Source organism: Dromiciops gliroides, chromosome 2 (genome assembly GCF_019393635.1).
Source record: "Dromiciops gliroides isolate mDroGli1 chromosome 2, mDroGli1.pri, whole genome shotgun sequence".
Taxonomy (NCBI): domain Eukaryota; kingdom Metazoa; phylum Chordata; class Mammalia; order Microbiotheria; family Microbiotheriidae; genus Dromiciops; species Dromiciops gliroides.
In genome coordinates, this window is record NC_057862.1 from 276,315,038 (window position 1) to 276,337,468 (window position 22,431).

Here is a 22,431-nt window from a genome sequence, read left to right on the forward strand (position 1 = left end):
GAGACAGAGAGACAGAGAGACAGAGAAAGAGAGAGAGAGAGAGAGAGAGAGAGAGAGAGAGAGAGAGAGAGAAGGAGGGAGGGAGGGAGGGAGAGACAGAGAGAGACAGAGAGACAGAGAAAGAGAGAGAGAGAGAGAGAGAGAGAGAGAGAGAGAGAGAGAGAGAGAGAGAGAGAGAGAGAGAGAGAGAAAGAGAGGGAGGGAGAGAGAAAAAGAAGCTTTGAAGAGCCTATTTCAGTTCTTGGTAACTTTTGAAAAGGTTTGGTTGAGACTCCATGTCTGATAATGGTTTGAATGTCTTTCTTTGTCTCTGACTCTCTCCTCCTCCCTTTCCCTTTCTTCCCCTTCCTTCCCCCCACCTTCCCCTTCCCTCCCTCTTTCTTTCTCTCTCTTTTTCTCTAAATATTTCATCTCATCTGTAGCAATTCTGTAGCTGCTCCTTCAGTAAATGGATCTACCATCCATATGCCTCCCTACTTTCTCTTCCCCTTGTGAGTGTCATTGTGAAATTCCACCCTATAGAGAAAAATCAGGGTTGCAGCAAAGTGTAATGGTGGCCATTGGCTTCTTTGCCCTTTATTAAATGTGCATCTAAGCTAGTAGAAAGCACTGAACAGAAAGTAATGCTGGAAGGCAGCAGCAAAATCTGCTGCTGGTGATCTCATAATAGGTTCTCTTAATCTAAGGGCAGAATCAATGGGAAGAATCAGTCAGGTGTGAAGCTCAGCTATTTTCATATCGAACCAAGCTCTTGAATTTTCTTTCTTCCCAAATCATTTCTCTAGGCTTTGCCTGACCTTCATTCAGTAAATAGCTGTTTTAAATTAATAATACTGGAAGAAGTTTTTAAAAAAATTATCAAGTTCAGTTTCAAACTGCATAGAATGAGTTATTAAAAAATCCCCTACTTACTACTTGATGAGCCACTATACATCAGCTTGCTAAAGGTCAAAAGGAGAGGAAAATGCAATTATTATGCATCGAACACATGACTTTCTTCTGTTTTTGTTGTTGTTGTTGTTTTGTTTTTGTGGGGCAATGAGGGTTAAGTGACTTGCCTAGGGTCACACAGCTAGGAAGTGTCAAGTTTCTGAGGTCGGATTTGAACTCAGGTCCTCCTGAATCCAGGGCTGGTGCTCTATCCACTGCGCCACCTAGCTGCCCCCATGGCTTTCTTCTGACTGAGTGGTCTGATTAGGATATTTCAGCCCGGCTGAAAAGGTGGTGTTGTTTGTTGTTGGTGTCAGTGTTGGTGTTTTACATTTCCTTCTCCTCAGTACTCAATTTCTCTATCATGAGAACTGGATTGGAACTGGGGTGATTTGAGGCACAGGTCTGTCTCTTCTTTCTTGGAGACTCAAAGTGATGATGCAGAGGTCAGTTCTTGTAATGAATGTAAGCTTTCTCTTGAACCCTGGGGGGTTGTATCTTCCTATTAGGGTTCCTGGCTTGCAAGGATTTGACTTGCTTGGCTGATATTTTATCACAGAATTTGTTTAAGGTAGGAAGGTGTCAGTTTATGAAGAGCTTTGGCTGACAAATAAAGGAGTTCCTATTTAATCTTAGAGGTAACTGGGAGCCACTATGACTCATTGTGAGGCTGATAGGGGGGTGACATGGTCAGACCTGTGCTTTAGGAATATCCCCGGGCTTGTACTGGAACCCCTCCTGTGATGGGTGAAATCTAAAAAAACCCAGGAAACAAAAGTTTGAACTTTTGAGCATATCAGATTATTAAGAAATGCATGCTAATTGCATAACAAATTGGGACCAGACCTCCTCAGCTTGGCACTGGACCATGAATAGAGTGGGAGACAGATTTTTACGCATTAAAAGAAAACAATTTTAACAGAATTTAAACCAGGATACAAGAATAAGTAATCTGATTTCTAAGTGGAGGAAAGATGATGGATTTTCCAAGTTGGAAGTGGGGAAGAGTGAGTTTCAGTTGAATTGGGAGAGGGTGAGTGAATTTTGAGGTCTTTTCTTTCCCAGAATTGGGAGATGCTGATTAACTGTATCCACCTGCATTTTATGAAACAATGAATGGCTTACACCATCTATTTTGCCAAATAATACATATGGCATAATACATGAGGCTAATATATGTGGCAGTACAAGATAGAGTCAGTATTCATGAGATGGAATCTGACCGATTTTCTCAATTCCCATTTTACAGATGAAGAGATTGAGGGTCAGAGAGGTTAAATGACTCAGACAATTCTCACACCAAATCAATTCCATTTTGTAGCTGGCCTTCACACTTTTTCTTCGCTCTATCTCTGGAGGGCCTGTTGAAGCTGTTTGAGCCACTGCAATGGAAGATCCTGGGTCATTCTGTTTACCTTTAGGCATTCTGAGCAGGATTCTGAGCAGCTCTCATTAATCTAAGGCTTTAGGGTTTACAAAGTACTTTCCTCACAACAACCTTGTAAGGTAGGAAGTATAGGTATTAATGATTCCCATTTTACAGATGAAGAGATTGAGGGTCAGAGAGGTTAAATGACTTAGACTTCTCCAACTACTAAGTGACTAATCAAGGACTTTAATTCAAATGTGACTATAAGAATAGTGCTTTTTCCAATATGTAGTGCATATATTATAGTCCCTTATAGAAATTTAAAGTTCATGAGGGGTAGGTGCTGGGTTATGACTTCACTTTGTATGTCAGAGAGTAGGGGGAAGCTACCCTGATCTACTGAGCCTCATTTTGGTCTTGGAGGTGATTCACTTTCTTTGGATAGCAGCTTAAACCTTTTTTTTTTTTCTTTTAGTGAGGCAATTGGGGTTAAGTGACTTGCCAAGGGTCACACAGCTAGTAAGTGTTAAGTGTCTGAGGCCAGATTTGAACTCAGGTACTCCTGACTCCAGGGCTGGTGCTCTATCCACTGCGCCACCTAGCTGCCCCAAACCTTTATTTTTTTTTTAAGTATTTTTTTCCCAATTATGTGTAAAGTCAATTTTTAACATTCATTTAAAAAATATTTTTAGTTCCAAATTTTTCTCCCTCTCTCCTCCCCTCCCCTCTCCCCAGAGGGGGTAAGTAATTTGATTTAGGTTCAATCATGTAAAGATATTTCCTTATTAGTTATGTTGTGAAAGAAGAAACAGACCAAAAGGAAAAAAAAACATGAAAAAAATAAAGTGAAAATAGCATGCTTCAACCTGCATTCAGATTCCATCAATTCTTTTTCTGGATATGGATAACATTTTCCATTATGATTCTTTTGGAATTGGATCTTAGGTCATTGTATTGCTGAGAAGAGCTGAGCCATTCATAGTTTATCATTGTACAATATTGCTCTTACTGTGTACAGTGTTCTCTTGGTTCTGCACATTTCACTTTCCATCAATTCATGGAAGTCTTTGAAGGTTTTTCTGAAATCCTCCTGCTCATCATTTCTTATAGCACAATAGTATTCCATCACATTCATATACCACAACTTTTTCAGCCATTCCCCAGTTGATGAGAATCCCCTCAATTTCCAATTTTTTGCTACCAGAAAAAGAGCTGCTGTAAATATTTTGGAAATGTAGGTCCTTTCCCCCTATTTTGTGATCTCTTTGGGTTATAGACCTAATAGTGGTATGAGTAGGATAAACATTGATCAAGAATAAGGAGTCCACCTATCCTGTTTCAGTCATATCTAGTGTATTCAGCTTCTTGGGGTGGGGGTGGGGGAGGGGGTTTGGTGTTGTCTATATAGATACATCTCCGTAGGGTACTAGATAAAAATAAGCCTGCTGCTCTTTGTGTTTTAGAATGTCAGTAGAATTTGCATTTTGAGAAAGGTAAGTGGCACAGTGGACAGAGAGCTGGGCCTTGAGTCAGGAAGATCTGAGTTCATATATGACCTCAGATACGTGTGACCTTGGGCAAGTCACTAACTTGCCTCAATTCCCTCAACTGCCAAATAGGGATAATAATAGTACTTTTCTCCCAGGGTTGTTCTGAAGTTCAAACAAGGGGATAATTGTAAAGTGCTTTGTGCCGTGCCTTACACATAGTAGGCATTATGTAAATATCATTCTGGTTGTTGTAGGAATTGGGTACAATGTGTCATTCATGTCCTGTGACCCAGACCCACTGATCACACTGTCACAAGGACCAGCTGGCTGGGTGCTACGTTCTGTATAATTCTAAGCCCATTAAATATGGAGCATTTCTCCTTTTTGTAAACTAATTAGTTCACATGGAATCAAGCCCCATGACCTTGGTCCCAGTGTTCTGCTCTGACCAACTGTAATGTTGAGCAAGAGACATGAGCCAGAGAGCAGACAGGAGTTAGGGAAAAGAGAAGACTTAATAAGCATCTTTGCACACATGAAGGGCTGTTGTTATACATGGGATAGGATTCTACTTATTTTTTTTTCTCAACCTTGAACATAGAATTAAATTGTAGCAGTGAGGGTGTGCAGTAGCTGTAAAGAAGCATTTATAGCCATGGAGATTCTTAGACCCTGGGTTGGAACCTGATGAGCTCTTCTTTTTCATGGGTCCTGCCAAGTGTGGAATTACTGAGGTGCTGGATTTTAAGGGGCTGGACAATGTGGCCACTTCTTTGTTAGCCAGAAGGTTCAATGTTATTGTTTCTGCCATTCATTTCACATTCCAGAAGCTCATTTCCCCAGAGAATGGAGTTAGGTTTGTGCAAGTGACTTAAAGAAAGAGAATTCCCTGAATAAATCTGGCAGCTAAAGTGTTCTTACATGACTTGAGTCTTTCAGTTCATCAACTCTTAATACTTCTAGATTCTTTTAATGTCCTGTCATTTTCTTTCAAGTGTGGGTAGAGCTTACATTAGTTAGGAATCCTGGAAAGATGTAGAAGTTCATGGAAACAGCATGAGTTAAAATCCTGCCTCAGACACTTGCTTTAACTGGACAAGCCAATTAACCTCTCGGAACCTCAGTTTCTTCATCTGTAAAATAAGGCAGTTGGACGGGAAGGCTTCTAAGGATCCTTTATCTTTATCCTTTATCCATGGTCTAAAGCCATGAAGGGACCCAGCAGATCTTCTAGTCCAGCTCCCTCTTCCCCCGCTCCCGCCCTCCCCCCACCCCCGAAGTTTATAAAGGAGGAAAATGAGGCCATATTGATGAGAAGTGACTTAACTGAGGTCTCATCCAAACAAATAACAGAGCCGTGATCCTCATACAGATCCTTCTATTCTGGTCTTCGCGTTCTTTACATTTCACCAGATTGCTGTGTGAAATTTGCAGGTGACACAAAATGTGGAGGGATAGCTAAGATAGATAATTAAAGGTAAGGATCTAAAGATATTTCGATAGACCAGTGTGGTGGGCTGAATCTAATAGGAGGTGTAATTGGGACATGTAGAGTCTTACACTTTTGTAGACAGTAGTTCCTATGAATATATCTGGAGGTTTTAGTGGACTACAAGTTTAATATGAATCAATATTGGAGAGGGGAATGGGTGAAGGGAGGGAGAGAATTTGTAACCAAAAATAAATTATTAAATTAAAAAGAAAAGCATCAATATTGTGACATTTTATCTCCCTCTGCTTCCTCCTTCCCCTTCCTACCAAGGTAATGCTAATCTAGGCTGCATAAAGAAAGGAATGGAAATGAAATGGAAAATTGAGAAAGGTGGAGATGATAGTCTGCTTTGATTAGACTCCTGAAGTGAGTCTGGTCACAACATTTTAAGAAAGGCATTAATAGCAGAGAGCAATGGAATCAAAGGTATAAGTTGGGTGGCAAGGAGGAGAGTTCTCTCTTTCTCTGAGATCGGAAGGAGCAAAGGAGAGGATGAATGAAATACAGAGACTATTTGAAGCAAGGAGGAGGGGAATTGAGGGAAGAGAGTGTGTGGGTTTTCTTCTGAGAGCGAGGAGGTAGTTTGGAGATTGGGAGCTTGAAAAGCTTTGGAAATTTTTGTAGCTGTTTTTACGGAGAAGGGTGATAGATATGAAATGAATAAGAAGACTACAGGGTGTCTGTGAGATCCCATTTGAGGTTAAGCTTCGAATTTTCTAGCAAGGAGCCAGTCATTATATTCCATGAATGACAGAATACTTATATTAATGAAAAGTCTTTCTATCCCCAGCTCCTAATACTCAGCTGGGCACATAGTAGATGCATAATAAATGCTTGTTGATTGATTGATTGATTGGAGGGGATTTATCTTCTCTCCCCATTTCCCCTCTACCCACTTCAGTTGGAGAGTTCTTTACCTTTAGAACTTTCCTAGTGGCCAAGATAGAGAGAGAATCTGTCCTGATGAGAGACTGGGGAGAGGAGGGAGCCAGAGAGGCAAGGCAAAGCAAGACAAGGGGCATCTCTTTTCTGTAGCGCATTTAGCCCAGCAGTGAGTAAAGCACCTGGTCAATGAGGCTTGGGTTGGTATTTCTTCTCTTGTTCTTCCTGAGTAATTCTGATCTAGAACTTTGTTGATCTGCACATCTTGGATGGTGGAGGCGTCCTTAGAAGTATGCACAGCTTGGAGGTAGGCGTTTGTAGCCCACACACACTGGCCTGTACTTTATTTTTTTGGCTCTGATGCATGAATTCCACAGAGAGAAAACAATCACTTTGGACTCTTGTTTTCACATGCATGATTATAGAAGTGCTTATACATTTCTCTTCTCTCCTAGTGAAGTAGTTCTTTATTTCAGTCACAGTAGAGAGATCTCTGCCTTCCCCTTTCTCTGTGAAATAAATAGCTTTTGTTGAATGAATTTTGGCTTTGAATAACTTGCTTACTACACATGGACTATTATAGGCAGATTTATTGGTTCATGGTTCTTGGGCCCTGAAGGAAGAAAGTCCCCACCTGGAATACAGAACCAATTAAATGCACTTACTGTTTCTAAGTATTGTATAAAGAGAACTGCCCAGAAAATTCCTGCCTGCTAGGGACTTGTAACCCAAGACTGACTGTCTTGTATAGACAGTGTTGTGTCGTGGGAAGACCACTGGCCAAGGAGACTTGAGGTCAAGTCCTGTCTCTACCACTGGGTGATTCAGGGTCTTAATTTTTTTATTTCTAAAACGGGGACCTGCCCTTCTTTCAGAGTCATTTAAAAAAAATTTTTTTTTTTTTAGTGAGGAAATTGGGGTTAAGTGACTTGCCCAGGGTCACACAGCTAGTAAGTGTTAAGTGTGTGAGGTCAGATTTGAACTCAGGTACTCCTGACTCCAGGGCCTGTGCTCTATCCACTGCGCCACCTAGCTGCCCCTCAAAGAGTCATTTTTATATTCAAATGAGATAATGGATAGCAAATGGGTAGCATTTTATGACCTAACTGCCTCCACTCCCTCAAAAATAATCTTTCAGATGCATAAATCTGGTCATGTCATCAGTAGTTCCCTATATCCTCCTATTTAAGTCTCATAATCCTTTGCTTGACATTCAAGGTCCTTCATAATATATTTTTTTCCATGTTTCGCATTATAGACCTTCCTTATCTCCCAAACACTCCGTCCTCTTCTGTCTCCTTCTTCATGGAAAGCTTTCCTCCTCACATTTCATATGGTATGATCTAATGGATAAAGTGCTGGAGTCTGGAAAAAACAGGATTTAAATCTTGCCTTTTGTGCTTACTAGCTGTGTGATATCACTTAAGCCTTCTGAACCTTAGTATCTACTTTGTAAGGTTATTGTGAGGATCAGATCACATCAAGTGGTGTGTCTGAAGTGCTTTGCAAACCTTAAAGTGCTATATAAATTTTAATCACTATTATTATTATTAATATGTTGAACATCTCTGGTGGACTTCTCATGTAATTTTGTATATTGTTGTTAAGCTCTTTTTAAGTAGGGACCCTACTTACTACCTGTGTGATTTTGAGCAAGACTTTTAATTTCCTTGGGCCTTGGTTTCCTTTTCTGTAAAATAAAAAGGTTAGACTAGATGGTCTCTGAGGTCCCTTTTCGCTCTAGATCTGTGTTTCTAAGGTCCTGGCTTCCTATGAGTTTTTTCCTCTATACCTAGTACTGTATTCTGCTCATAGTAGGTACTTGATATATGTTTGTTGAACGATTGAGAAATGAATGAGTGAAGTATTAATTCAATTCCACAGATAGTTTTTGAGCGCATACCATATCCGGGAGACTGCTAGACACTGGATGCAAAGGCAAAAATGACATAGCCACTGGCCCAAGAAGCATACCTTTTAGCATACTAAAGATCTGGCAGGTCCAAAGTGAAATCAGAACTGCTTTCTCCAATGTATCTGCTCTCCCTCCCCCCAAAAATCCATTATAGATGCACTCAAAGATTTGCTTTCACAATGGAAGATGGTCCTATAGGAAGCTGATATGAGATAAATAAAAAAGATTGTAGGGGAGCAGTGGTCAAAATGTAAGAGTCAAAGGAATAACCTGATGAGTTTTTAGGGTCATAGGAGTGAGGGATCTTTACCTTCTTTGTGGTATCACCACCTTTAGCAATGTGGTGAAGCCTACATACCCCTTCTCTTTCTTTCTTCTTCTTTTTTTTTTTTTAGTGAGGCAATTGGGGTTAAGTGACTTGCCCAGGGTCACACAGCTAGTAAGTGTTAAGTGTCTGAGGCCGGATTTGAACTCAGGTACTCCTGAATCCAGGGCCAGTGCTCTATCCAGTGCACCATCTAGCTGCCCCAGAATTAGACTTTTTTTTTTCTTCTGGGCAATGAGGGTTAAGTGACTTGCCCAGGGTCACACAGCTAGTAAGTGTCAAGTGTCTGAGGTCAGATTTGAACTCAGGTACTCTGAATCCGGGGCCGGTGCTTTATCCACTGTGCCACCTAGCTGCCCAACCCTTCTCAATAATGTTCTTAAAGACACAAAATAAAGTACATGGGATTACAAAGAAAACCATTTATATTGAAGTAGAGTTGTCAAAATATGGGGAGATTAAAAAAACAAAGCATGTTTACAGCTTCCAGGTCAATACCCCTTCACTGAGGTCTGGAAGCTTTTCAGGTCAGGTGGCAGCTGATAGAGGACAGAGAACTGTGAGAAAGAAAAGAAAACAACCCTCCCTCTACCCTCCCCAATTCATGTTTGTGTTTTTGAATCATAGGTGACATGAGTGAAAGTAAAGCCAAGAAGATTGAAATCAAAGATGTCGATGGACAGACACTGAGTAAGCTGATTGACTACATCTATACAGCTGAAATTGAGGTGACGGAAGAAAATGTCCAGGTAACTGGGGCCTCAGAAGTGAGCTTGCTTGCAACGACTACAGCTGGCATTGGTTTTGAGTTCCAGGGGAGGAGGAAGAACTGAATGCTGGTTACCAGCTAGCTTCCTAGACTTGGGGAGAGGAGACATAGGGTTAGATTCTGACTTTGGTTTTTCCTAGCTGAGTGACAGTGCTTGAGACACATATTTGAGTTTTTGGCTTTCCTCAACTGCAAAATGGGGCTAATGGTTATATCATCTATCTCAGAGGGTTGTTGTGAAGACAGTGCTTCGTAAACCTTTCTGTGCTAGAGGCATGGAAACCTTTATAGTTGTTTTATTATTGGATACTTTGTGTTTTAACTGTGAAATCTTGAGTAATTTTTTGGGGGTGTTATGTCATAGTCAAATGTTCACTTTTGTATAGTGCTTTACAGTTTACAAAATTTGGTCACCTCATCTACTTTCTCTTTGGATGTTACAGTATCCCCATGAGGAAGTCAGGGCAAAGATCAGTTTACCCATCTGTAAAATTGGGATTGGATTAGATGATTTCTAAGGGCCCTTTCTTTTTCTAAATTCAGTGGGGGCAAGTAGAAGGGAAAAATGTTTGAGAATTTTAAAAAACTCTCAAATTTGTTATTAAAAAAAAGAAACTAAGGTTAATTGGGTAATAATCATCCAGAGCATTCTTCCCAGTTGTCCCTGGCATGGGTTCCTGATTATCTAGCTATTTTTTAAATTATGAATTTAGACATCGTTAGCAAAACCAAAAATTCATATATAAAAAATAAGGAAGAATTTTATAAGTAACTGAGCTACTATTACATGTAGCTTTTTGGGGGGAGGAGGGGCAATGAGGGTTAAGTGACTTGCTCAGGGTCACACAGCTAGTAAGCATCAAGTGTCTGAGGCCAGATTTGAACTCAGGTCCTCCTGAATCCAGGGCCAGTGCTTTATCTACTTCACCACCTGGCTGTTCCTCTACATATAACTTTTATATATATGTAGATATACTGAACTACTGTTATGTATGTCTTTAAAATACATATATATATATATAAAATGTAAATAAATATGTATATGGGAAGAGGGAGAGAATTAAATTGAACAATTTTGCTATTTTTGTTTTTGTCCCCTTTTGCATTTCTTTTCATTTTATTTTTTAAACATAAATTTATTTATTTCATTAAGTATTCCCTAATTACTTTTCATTTTCTTTAAAAAAGTATTCAGCATTTTCTAGTGCCCCCTACTCTGCTGTACCTCAAGGGGGTTTTGTTGCTATTCCCTTTCCTACTCCTATTAAAATTTACTTATGTGTAAATGTCTTATGTGTCAGACCCTGAGGTCTGAGTTAATCTGATAAACAGTACTGGAGAGGCTAAAATGTGATAATGGGAGACAGTTAGAGGAAGCCCTAAGGACCTCGTTCTCTCTTCCCAGTTAATATAACCATTTTAACAGCACCTCTGAAGATAATGTTCTTAGGGTCTAATTCCAATTCCATTCCATTCAATTACTGGCATTTGGTGCACAGGACTGTACAACTGTACTCTGATTAGGGATATAAAAATAAAGGTTGCCTGCCATGAAGAGTTCAGAAAAAGAAGATTGTGGATAAATGGAGCCCAAAGTACACCGAGGGAATGGAGTTGGGGGTGCTGAGACCCTCTCTAGGGCTAGACTAGGCTTAGAGACTAGACCTAAGAGAGTCACTTGTCCCTGGTCACATAAACCCTCAAGAGTTTATGTAGTTCACCCAACATTAGAACATTTATTTGTCCATTAAGAAGTGATTTGTGGTTTGGTTTTAGCTGGTACTGCTGGGGTAAAATCATGTTTTTTAAAGAAAGTATTTTCCTTACATCAATGCTGTGAGATTTTCAGATAGATATTATCCCCATTTTATAGATGGGGAAAGCAGGGCTTCAAAAGAAAGGGCTCTGATTTATCCAAGGTTACCTAACTAGTAAATGCCAGAGAGGGGCTTTTATAGGATCATTCATTTAGAGTTGTCCACTCAGAGGCTATTCGGTCTAACATTCTACAGATGAGAAAATGGAGCCCACAGGCTTGTTGGATGTCCTTAGGTAATAGCATTGGGCCGTGCTACCTCCGCACAGGTTCTGACCCCATGTACTTAGCACTCTTACTATTACAATATGCTGGCAGAGGTGACTGAACAGCTCAGACCCCATCTTGCAAAAAGGTTGTGGTCATCATCGTCGCTGGCCCTGAATGTCGTGATGGAGCATGGCCTTGGTGCTGGAATCCCAGCAGTTGGTGCGCTCTGAGGCAGGGCACTTCCTTTTGTTATTGCTAAAGGAAACAGAAGCTTTGTGACGGGATATCCTCTGCTCTGTTTTCTTGTCATGGGGGTGGGGGAAGCCAGAGCTGGAGAATGGCACATGGACAAAAAATGGAGGAAAGGCCGATAGAGGGGGAAGGCAGACTCTGTTATTTTAAAGGCAAGGGTCATTCCTGAGAACTATAGTGCTGCTGTCCTGTAGTAAGCTAAATGATTTCTGTCCTGTGGCAAGCTTCAATTCCTGAAAGACACGTGAGTGACAGTTTAACCATCATAGATAGCTTCAGTTGTTATTGTTGTTTAGTTGTTTCAGTCATGTCTGACTCTTTGTGACCCCATTTGGGGGTTTTCTTGGAGAAGATACTGAAGCAGTTTGTCATTTCCTTTTCCAGCTCATTTTACAGATGAGGAAACGGAGGCAAACAGGGTTAAGTGACTTGCCCAGGGTCACACAGCTAGTAAGTGTCTGAGACCAGAGTTGAACTCAGGGAGATGAGTTCCTTACTTCAGGCCTGGCACTTTATCCACTCAATCGTCTAGCTGCCCTGTTTTATCTTCTACTCTCAAACGAAAAAAGAATTTTCCTCCTGAAATTGCCTTGTATTGACCTATGTGTGTTTATAGGTTGAATGTAAGCTTCCTCAGAGTTCAGGTTGTTTATTTCCCCTTCTCTCCTCTCCCCTCCCAGCACCTAGAACACTGCTTAGCACATACTAATATGTTAAATAAATGTTTCTTGAACTGAATTGAATCGGAAAACAAACCAGCCTAATGCACAGAGCTGTGGTAGAACATTTTCACAGGAAAGCATTGGCTCTAGGTTTTCTCTTCCTTTTGTAGTCCAGCTACTGGTTTGGGGGCAGTACAGTTTTTTGTTTTTTGTTTTTTGTTTTTTTTTGGTGGGGCAATGGGGGTTAAGTGACTTGCCCAGGGTCACACTGCTAGTAAGTGTCAAGTGTCTGAGGCCAGATTTGAATTCAGGTCCTCCTGAATCCAGGGCTGGTGCTTTATCCACTGTGCCACCTAGCTGCCCCCGCCAGGTTCCATTTTGACAATGAGGTAGAGTCAGAGGGGCCCCATGACACTGGAGTCAGGTGACCTGAGTAGTTGAGTGTTGCAGGTCAGTCACATAACTCCTCAGAGCCTCAGTTTCTTTGTAAAGTAGGGGTGATAATTCTCATGCTCTGTGTCTTCTTGACAGGGTTGTTGTGAAGAACAGACTTTGGAAACCTTAAGACATTATAGAAAATGAGTTATTATTACTGTTGTTATTATCATTATTTTAGTAGTCTAGTCCACACATTTTATCCTTTCCCCTCCCAATTTCCTTTCAAATTCCTCTGAGGAAGAGAAGAGGCTTTTGACTCATAATTACCATCTAAAGATCAAACAGTGGGAATGGGCAATTAGAGAAACCACAGCTCTGTTCATTTTAAGAAGCAGCCAAGGGGAATGTTTTCAGGCAGAGCCAGACCCAGATAGGCTGAGGAGGCTCGATGATCATTTTTTGTTTTCTTCGTGTGATTTCTAAGCAGCAGGGAAATTGAAAACTCCAGGGGTAGCTCTGTCTAGAGAAATTTCAGAAACTGAAAGTGTAACCTGAGAACCCAGAGAGAATGTTTATCAATTCATCTCTCCAGACAGTTGTCATAAGAATAACTTCCATTTCTATAACAGCTCAAGTTTAACAAAGCACTTTTCCTTATAGAGACCCTGCGAATTAGGTGGTTACAGATATTATTGCATCCAATTTACAGATGAAGAAACTGAGGCTTTGAGATGTTAAATCACATACCCTAGGTACTGGAACATACCCTAGGAGGCAGGTCTTCTGTCTCCCATGTCTCCCATGGCCTCACATGAGCCTGGGAACACATGGTTTCTACACTCTATTTTTAACACCTGTTTTTTTTAGAGCATTCTTTCCTTAGATTGCAAATTTACTTAAACAATTCAGTGTGCATATATTAAGTGCTTTCTGTGTACCAGGAAATGCCAAACCACTCCAGTTCCTTTGCCCCCCCCCAAAAAAAATGGGGTCACAAAGAGTTAGACATGACTGAAAAATGACTAAACAAAATGAAGCACGCAAGCATTGATCATCAGAAGCCACATAAATCCATTCCCCTCATTTTACAAATGAGGAAACTGAGGCCCAGGGAGGTCATGACTTGCCCAAGTTCATGAATTGAGGAAGAATTGAACTCAGTGCTTATTGCTGTTTCCATTCTGCTTTTCTGTGCTAGGTGTTAGGGATACAGATAGAAAAATGAGAAAAAAGTGCCCCTCAGGGAGCTTACATTCTATAAGATATAGGTCAGTGACAGACAAGACTGCTTAGTGAAATACTCATTTAATAGTAAGAATGATGTCAACAGTACTGCATTCTTTTTTTTTTTTTTTTGCGGGGCAATTGGGGTTAAGTGACTTACCCAGGGTCACACAGCTAGTAAGTGTCAAGTGTCTGAGACTGGATTTGAACTCAGGTCCTCCTGAATCCAGGGCTGGTGCTTTATCCACTGCACCACCTAGCTGCCCCAGTAATGCATTCTTAACTTTACATAACACTTGATTTTTTTTTTTTGGTGAGGCAGTTGGGGTTAAGTGACTTGCCCAGGGTCACACGGCTAGTAAGTATTAAGTGGCTGAGGCTGGATTTGAACTGAGGTCCTCCTGAATCCAGGGCTGGTGCTCCATCCACTGCGCCACCTAGCTACCCCAACACTTGATTTTAAAGTGATTTTTACATACATTTGGTACAGATGCGAGGACACATTTGAAGACTGTCTACCAAGGACACACTCACACCAACAAAATCAGAGATGTTTGAAGTATATGATCTTCTCCCTGGGATTTTGTTGATCTTGTTGCTCCTTCCATTGATGCTGATTGCAACTCATTCCTCTTGGTGGATAGTCTTCAAGAGTTGTTGGGTCTGAATATTTCCCATCTCTCTGGCCAACCTTAAGTAAAGAGCCTTTCTGAACTTATCTAGGTTGGTCCTTCTCCAAAAGATTTCAAGAGTTCATTGCCAAGCAGGTAAGATGATCCTCATTTTACAGATGAGTAAACAAAGGGTCAGAAAGATGAACCGAATTGCTGAAGATAACCCATCCAGAAAAGGGCAGAGTCTGGATTGGACTGGAGGTCTCCTACCTCTTTCTTTCTACCGTGCTACTTTCCCAATTACAGCAGGCCATCCTTTTACACTTCCTTCCACCCCCTCCATAGTTGTTCTCAAGCTTTGCTACATCATAGGAGAGGTCTCTCTCTCTTTTTTTTTTTTTTTTGTTTTTTTGCAGGCAATGGGGGTTAAGTGACTTGCCCAGGGTCACACAGCTAGTAAGTGTCAAGTGTCTGAGGTCAAATTTGAACTCAGGTCCTCCTGAATTCAGGGCCGGTGCTTTAACCACTGCGCCATCTAGCTGCCCCCGAGAGGTCTCTCTTGTTCTGTCTTTCAGTGATTGGGGGCATTGCTGTCTTAGTGAGAATAAGTGGATTTGTCCAGTTTTGTTTCTCACACCCAAAATCAAGGAGAAACATTTTGGTGGTTACAATACTGGGACTTGGAACATGGCTGATTCTCCATCCGCTCTGTGTGTGCACGTGTGTGCCTGCTTGTACAAAACGGGTAGGAATAGTTAATGATACCCCAATTTAGCCAGCAGGATTGAAGACTAATCTGTTCTTGGAATCTGTGTATCCAAGCTGAGCATGCCTACAGGTTAATTGAGTTTTCTGTTTTATGGCTGCCTGGTGGGGATGGAGTGGTGGTGGGGGATGGAGGAGGCAGAGTTGGTGACTGGCTGTGTCCACTTGGAATGGATCAGTGACTTAGAAAACACCCAAGGACATACTGCTCATTGATGGCTATCCTGTTGGGGTATTGGGGAGTAGGAGAGAGGCAAAGGCACAGGAGACTGCTGTATGAAACTTAAAAGACAGCTGGACTTTATAGAACACTAGAAGGTTTGCAGAGCACTTTGCATAGTGAATCTCATTTGATCCTCACAAAGACCCTGTGATGTGTGCCTTGACATCCCCATTTCACAGATGAGGAAACTGACGCTGTGGTGCTCAGAGACTGACTGAGAATTACCGAACTACGAAGTGTCAGAAGCAGGATTTGAATCCATCGCTTCCTAAAGGCCAGCACTTTCTCCCTTATGTCACACTACCTCACTAGGCACAGCCACAGTAGAGTGAGAGAGATGCTTTATCTGGTGTTTAGGATTTCCTGGGAGCCAGAACACCTTACTTTAGGAACAGGTGATATGATATATGATATGTGATATGTGATCAAGGAGCCTGTGCTTGGCTTAATTAGGGTCAACGCTGAGAAAGTAGTGCCTTGGGTCAAGAGTATCAAAGAAATTACTGGAAAAAAATGTAAGGGAAGGAGGTTTAACAGTACCAGATCTTAAACTACACTATAAGGCAGTAATTATCAAAACTATCTGGTACTGGCTAAGAAATAGAAAGGTTAGATCAGTGGGATAGAGTAGATATATAATATACGGTAGCAAATGATTATAGTAACCTTGTGTTTGAAAAATGTAAAGATTTAAGCTTTTGGGATAAGAATTTATTATTTGGTAAAAACTGTTAGGAAAGCAGGAAAGCAGTCTGGCAGAAATTGGGCATAGATCAATATCTTACAACCATTTACCAAGATAAGGTCAGAATGGATGCATGACATAGATATAAAGGGAGATATAGTAAAATTAGAAGAACATGAAATGTATTACCTATCTGACTTATGAATAAAAAAGAGGTAGAGACAATTGTGATGTGTAAGATGGATTATTTTGATTGTGTTAAATTAAAAAGGTTTTATACAAACATCAGTGTAGCCAAGATTAGAAGGAAAACAGAAAATTGGGAGAAAAATTTATAGACAGTTTCTTAGACCTTTGTTAAATTTATAAGAATACCAAGTCATTCCTCACTTGATAAATGGTTAAAGGATATGAACAGGCAGTTTTTCAGTGAAGAAATCAAAACTATAGATCACTCTTGATTAGGAAAATGCAAATTAAAACAACTTTGACATATCATCTTACACCTATCAGGTTGGTTAAAATAATAGAAAGGGAAAGCAACAAAGGTTGGAGGGGATGTGGAAAAACTGGGACACTAATTCGTTGTTGGTGGGGTTTTGGATTTATCCAACCATTTTGGAGGGCAATCTGGAATTATGCCCAGAGAGTTACAAAATTGTATATACCTTTTGACCCAGTGATGTCACTATTATTTCTGTATCCCAAGGTGATTAGGGAAAAAGGAAAAGAACTTATATGTTCTAAATATTTATAGAAGCTCTCTTTGTGGTGGCAAAAAACTGGAAATTGAGGGGATGACCATTAATTGGGGAATGGCTAAGCAAGTTGTGATGGAATGATTGTGATGAAATACTACTACTGTGATGTGAGAAATGATGAGCTAGTTGATTTTGGAAAGATTTGCATGAAATAATGAAGAGTGAAATTAGCAGCACCAAGAGAATGTATACAGTAAAGCAATATTGTTCTAAGAACAACTTTGAATGACTAAGTAATTTTGAGTATTATCAATACTCAAATCAACTACAAAGGATCTATAAAAGAAGATGCTATCCACATCCAGAGAAAGAACTGATAAATAGAAGTATGCCTAGTATGGTTTTACATATATACACATATTTGTTCTAATGATATAACCTTCTCTAGAGTGGGGTGGGGAGGGAGGGAGAAAAAAAGGGAGGAGCAGAGAACAAAAAAAATTTAGAAGGAAGCACAAAAAAGCAGGGTAGCTTTGAAAACTCTGTAATATTTATAGGAGCTTTTTTTTGTTTTGGTGAGGCAGTTGGGGTTAAGTGACATGCCCAGGGTCACACAGCTAGTAAGTGTCAAATATCTGAGGCCGGATTTGAACTCAGGCCCTTCTGAATCAAGGGCCAGTGCTCTATTCACTGTGCCACCTCGCTTCCCCTGTAATATTTATTACATAGTTGTTTTTTTTAAAGCAAACAGCATGAAATGGAAATCCATATTTTTATATTGAATCCTCTTTTTATGTTGTGCTGTGTGCATGGGGATGTTCTTTTTTTGTTTGTTTTGTATTTAACTTCAAAATGAATTTAAAAAGAAAAAAGAAAAAGAAGTGCCTTGAACAGCTGGAAGTTCTTGATAAGGGAAGAGAAAAGGGACTGTCCCCTCCTGGGTCAGAGGTCAAGTAGCTGCCAGGGAGCTAGATGCTAGGACTGCCCAGGTAAGAGGCAGGATTTGAATAACTTTAAAAATAAGTGGTCCCCTGAGCTGAGGAAAGAAATCTATCAGAGATAATGTGTTTTCATAACCAGAGCCCTCTTGGATGATAACAGTTGGCTGATTTCAGTTAGAGCTTCCAGGTATTATTGGAACAGCCCATGGATCACCAGCCCAAAAATAAAGAGGTTGTCATTGGAAGAGAGTAACTACCCTTTGGAAGTGAAGAGGACAAAAAAGTGAGAAGGCTTACATCAAACTTTTCTATAGTTTTGTTCTTCTCAATCTTGGGAAAACATTCCTAAGCCATTATTATCCTTTTCTAAACTGAGGGTCACTGAACAAAGTGGAGCCTGGTTTCTGTCTACTTGGTCCTGAGGTAGGTACGGGGTTAGGCACACACAGATGGCTCTATTGGTTGGTCAGTCAGTCAGCAAGCATTTATTAATTACTTACTTTGTGCCAGGCACTGTGCCTAATGCTGGGGCTACAAAGAGGACGAAACTCAAACCAACAGCAAGGAGCTCACAGTCTAATGAGGAAGATACCATGCAAAACAGCCACGTACAAACAAGCTATAGACAGGCTCAGTTAGAGACAAGCAACAGAGTGAAGGCTAGGCTGGCATTAAGGGGGATTGGGAAAGGCTTCAAGGAGCAGGTGGGACTTTAACTGGGACCTGAAGGAAGCCAAGGAATCCAGCAAACAGTTGATGAGGGAGAACACTCTGGGCCTGTGGAACAGCCAGTGAAAATGCCTTGGGTGAGGGACAGCGAAGACGCCAGAGTCTCGGGATCACAGAACAGGGGCTTTCTGGGGCATGAGGCCTATGTAAGAAGTCAGGAAAGGTAGCAAGGTTATGAAAGTCTTTTTTTTTTTTTTTTTTCGGGGCAATGAGGGTTAAGTGACTTGCCCAGGATCACATAGCTAGTGTTGAGTGTCTGAGCCCAGATTTGAACTCAGGTCCTCCTCAACAAACATTTATTTTATTTTCCGTTTACATGTAAGGGTAGTTTTCAACATTCATTTTTATAAGATTTAGAGTTCCAAATTTTTCTCCCTCCCTTCCTCCCTTTCCTCCCCCCTCCACAAGTAACTCAGGTCCTCCTGAATCCAGGGCTGGTGCTTTATCCACTGTGCCACCTAGCTGCCCCCATGAAGGTCTTTAAAAGACAAAAAGGATTTTATATTTTAACCTGGGGGTAATAGTGGGGATTGGGGAAGGGCACACGGGGAATGACAGGGTCAGATTTGTGCTTTAGGAAGATTAATAGCTAAGTTGCATATGGACAGCAGGAGTGAGCTTTGGAGAAAACGTGGAAATTTGGGATCTTGGAAGTGTGAGAAGGCCATGGCTGGCCTGCTCAATCCCCATGGAATCTGAATTGTATCTCATATTTCTCCTTTTCCTTTAGGCTTGTTTGGCTTAAAACCTGAAAAAGTAGTTGCCCTTGTATTTTGTGTGTGTGTGTGTGTGTGTGTCAATTGGAGTTAAGTGACTTGCCCAGGATCACACAGCTAGTAAGTGTCAAGTGTCTGAGGTCAAATTTGAACTCAGGTCCTCCTGAATCCAGGGCCAGTGCTCTATCCACTGCACCACCTAGAGGCCCCTGTATTTTTTATTGATATTTTTCGTTTTTATATCACCTTCATTTCCAAATATATTTCTCCTCTACAACAAGCCATCTACTGTAACAAAGAATAAAAAATAAAGAGAAAAAGGCAGTTCAGTAAAATTAATCAGAACATCAATTGAGTATTACAGGATATATAATGTCTTGCATCCATAGCCCCCCACCTCTTCAAAGAAGGGAAAGGAGATTCATTCTTTCACTTCTATTCTAGGGCCAAACTTGGTTGTTATAATTGTGTATCATTTAGTGGGGGTTTTTTGGTTTGCTTTTTTGGTGGTGGTTGTCTTTTCCATTTACTTTCTTGTAGCTATTGTAAATATTTCTGTCTTAGCCCTGCTTGCTTCATTTTGTATCAGTTCATATGTCTTCCTATGCTTCTTTGAATTCTTCATATCTGTTCTTTATTTTTTTTACCAACTTTTTTTTTTTAAGTGAGGCAATTGGACTTAAGTGACTTGCCCAGGGTCATACAGCTAGTAAGTGTTAAGTGTCTGAGGCCGGATTTGAACTCAGGTACTCCTGACTCCAGGGCTGGTGCTCTATCCACTGCACCACCTAGCTGCCCCCATATCTGTTGTTTATTAATGCACCAGTGATATTCCATTTCCTCATGTCATTTATTGCTTCTGTTCGCTATTCCCTAGTCGATGGGTATCCACTTTATTTCCAGTTCTTTGCTATCATGAAAAATGATGCTAGGAATATCTTATCGTATATCAGATTTTTTTTTCAATCTTTGACTTCCTTGGAGTATATGCTTAGAAGTGGGGAGTCTGCATCAAAGGGCGGGGGGTTAAAAAATCTGCTTTATAAGGTAGCATCTACTCTACTTTATTAGATTCAGTTACATGTCAGTGTGTCCTACTCCTGGGCCAGGCCTCTGGCTTTGGGAATCTTCCTAGAATTTATGCAGTTTTCTCCCTCCTCTATGTGCCCATTGTGGAGGGAGAACAGAAGAATTAGGCCACTTTGGGCCCAGAGTACTGTTTGGTATGTTCCTTTGGTCCCAGCTCAGATAAGACCCCTGATTCCAGACTGAAGAGAGTTGGGGGCTCTTATTTTCTTGCTCTAATTCTCTGTCGGGGTCTGGGAGATCCCAGGAGTCCACCTCGGGTATCTCAGTCGGCAACCTTTATTTCTTCCCTTCAGGTGCTGCTGCCGGCAGCCAGTTTGTTACAACTAATGGATGTCCGGCAAAATTGCTGTGATTTTCTCCAGTCTCAGTTACATCCCACCAACTGCCTTGGCATCAGAGCATTTGCAGATGTGCACACCTGCACGGAACTCCTGCAGCAGGCCAATGCTTATGCAGGTAATGGGGAGCTCTGAGGAGGGGAGGGAAGAGGGAGCTGTCATTAACTTTTCTGTGGTCACCCGCCAAGTATTTACTGAGCCCCTACTGTTTACCCAAATGCTTTACAAGGTATTGTGGGGTATTCAGGGTGAGCATGGAATTAGTTTCTTCCCCAAGGGGAAATAAGGCATTACATACATACGTGAAAATTAACAATACATGAAATATATAACATTTCCTCTTTTAAAAAGATTTTATTAATACCTTTTATTTTTACATTACCACAGTCTTCCCCTCCCTTTCCCAGGTAGCCATCCCATATAGCAAATGATGCTTTAAGACAAAAAGAAAAGTGGGAGAAAATCAGGATAACTGATAAATATGTTGTAAAAGTCTGAAATTCATGCAACGTGTAATATTTATGACTTTACTACCTCCGGTGCCTTCTCATTACTCTTCTTTTGAACCATGCCTCTTTATTATAGTTTTGCTACATTCACTTGATTTTTGTGTGTGTGCGTGGTTGTTCTTTCCATCTATATTGTTGTAGAACTTGGGCATATTATTTTCTCTACTTATATCATGCTTAATCAATTCATGTCTATGTTTCTATGCTTCCTTGTATTAATCATATATTTCTTATAGTACAGCAATATTCTGTTACATTCATATACCACAATTTGTTTAGCCACTCCCCAATCATTGGGCATCTACTTTGTTTCTAATTCTTGCTATCATAAAAATGCTACCATAAATATTTTGATGCATATGGGGACTTCCTTCTTTCAATGGTCTCCTTGGGGTTTAAACCTAGTGATGGAGTCTCTGGGCCAAAGAGAATGAACATTTTAGTCACTTTATTTGCATAATCTAAATTGCCTTCCATAATGGTTGTACTGATTCACAGCTCCACAAACAATGCACTAGTGTGCTTATCTTCCCACAGTTCAGCATTGACTGTTGTCTTCTGTCATCTCTGCCAATTTGCAGAATATGAAGTAAAACATCAGGGTTGTTTGGCTTTGCATTTCTCTTATTAGTAATTTGGAGTACTCTTTTTTTTTTTTTTTTTTGGTGAGGCAATTTGGGTTAAGTGACTTACCCAGGGTCACACAGCTAGTAAGTGTTGTGTCTGAGGCTGGATTTGAACTCAGGTCCTCTTGACTCCAGGGCCGGTGCTCTATCTACTGCGCCACCTAGCTTCCCCTGGAGTATTATTTTATGTGGTTGGTAATAGTTTGCAATTCTTCTTTTGAGAATTATTTGTTTATATCCTTTAATAATATATTTGGGATTGGCTTTTGGTCATATATTCATATGTTTGTATCTATTGTTTTCTCTCTCTATATTAAATGTTTATATATTTTGGGTACCTGGCCCTTATCAGAGGATTTGATATAAAGATTTTTTTCCTGTTGGACCACTTCTTTTCCTTTCCTAGAGGAATTGATTTTGTCTGTGCAGAAGCTTTTCAGTTTCACATAGTCAAAGTTATCTATTATATCTTTGGTAATTTCCTTATAAATAATATTTCAATGAAAGCCAACGCAAGTGACATTGAAAAGGTAAGAGCATGACTTACCAAGTGCTGTAGGAATTCAGAGGGAGAAGATTGCTTTGGGCTAGGGGCTCTTAGGTGATTTCCTGGAGAAGGAAGGATGTGAGCTCGGTTTTGACTCAAACATCAATGGAGGTTTTATTCTATTTATGGCCAAGCATTTAACACAATCACCTTTCCTTTTTCTAAAAACTGTTCTCTTGTGCTCCTTCTACCTCCTACCTGAACTCTGTGTCCTTCTAGCACACCAGGTGTGTC

General features: G+C 40.5%; 1 protein-coding gene across 3 annotated transcripts in view; it reads left to right on the top strand.

Moving 5' to 3' along the window:
* KLHL3 (kelch like family member 3) overlaps positions 1-22,431 on the top strand; it is a 164,118-nt gene that overhangs the window by 40,762 nt on the left and 100,925 nt on the right. For all 3 annotated transcript variants that reach the window (XM_043985377.1, XM_043985376.1, XM_043985375.1), the window contains 2 exons: positions 9,031-9,152; positions 20,471-20,633. In XM_043985377.1, coding sequence (XP_043841312.1) covers positions 9,031-9,152; positions 20,471-20,633 — 285 coding nt within the window. The remainder of the gene's footprint in view (positions 1-9,030; positions 9,153-20,470; positions 20,634-22,431) is intronic.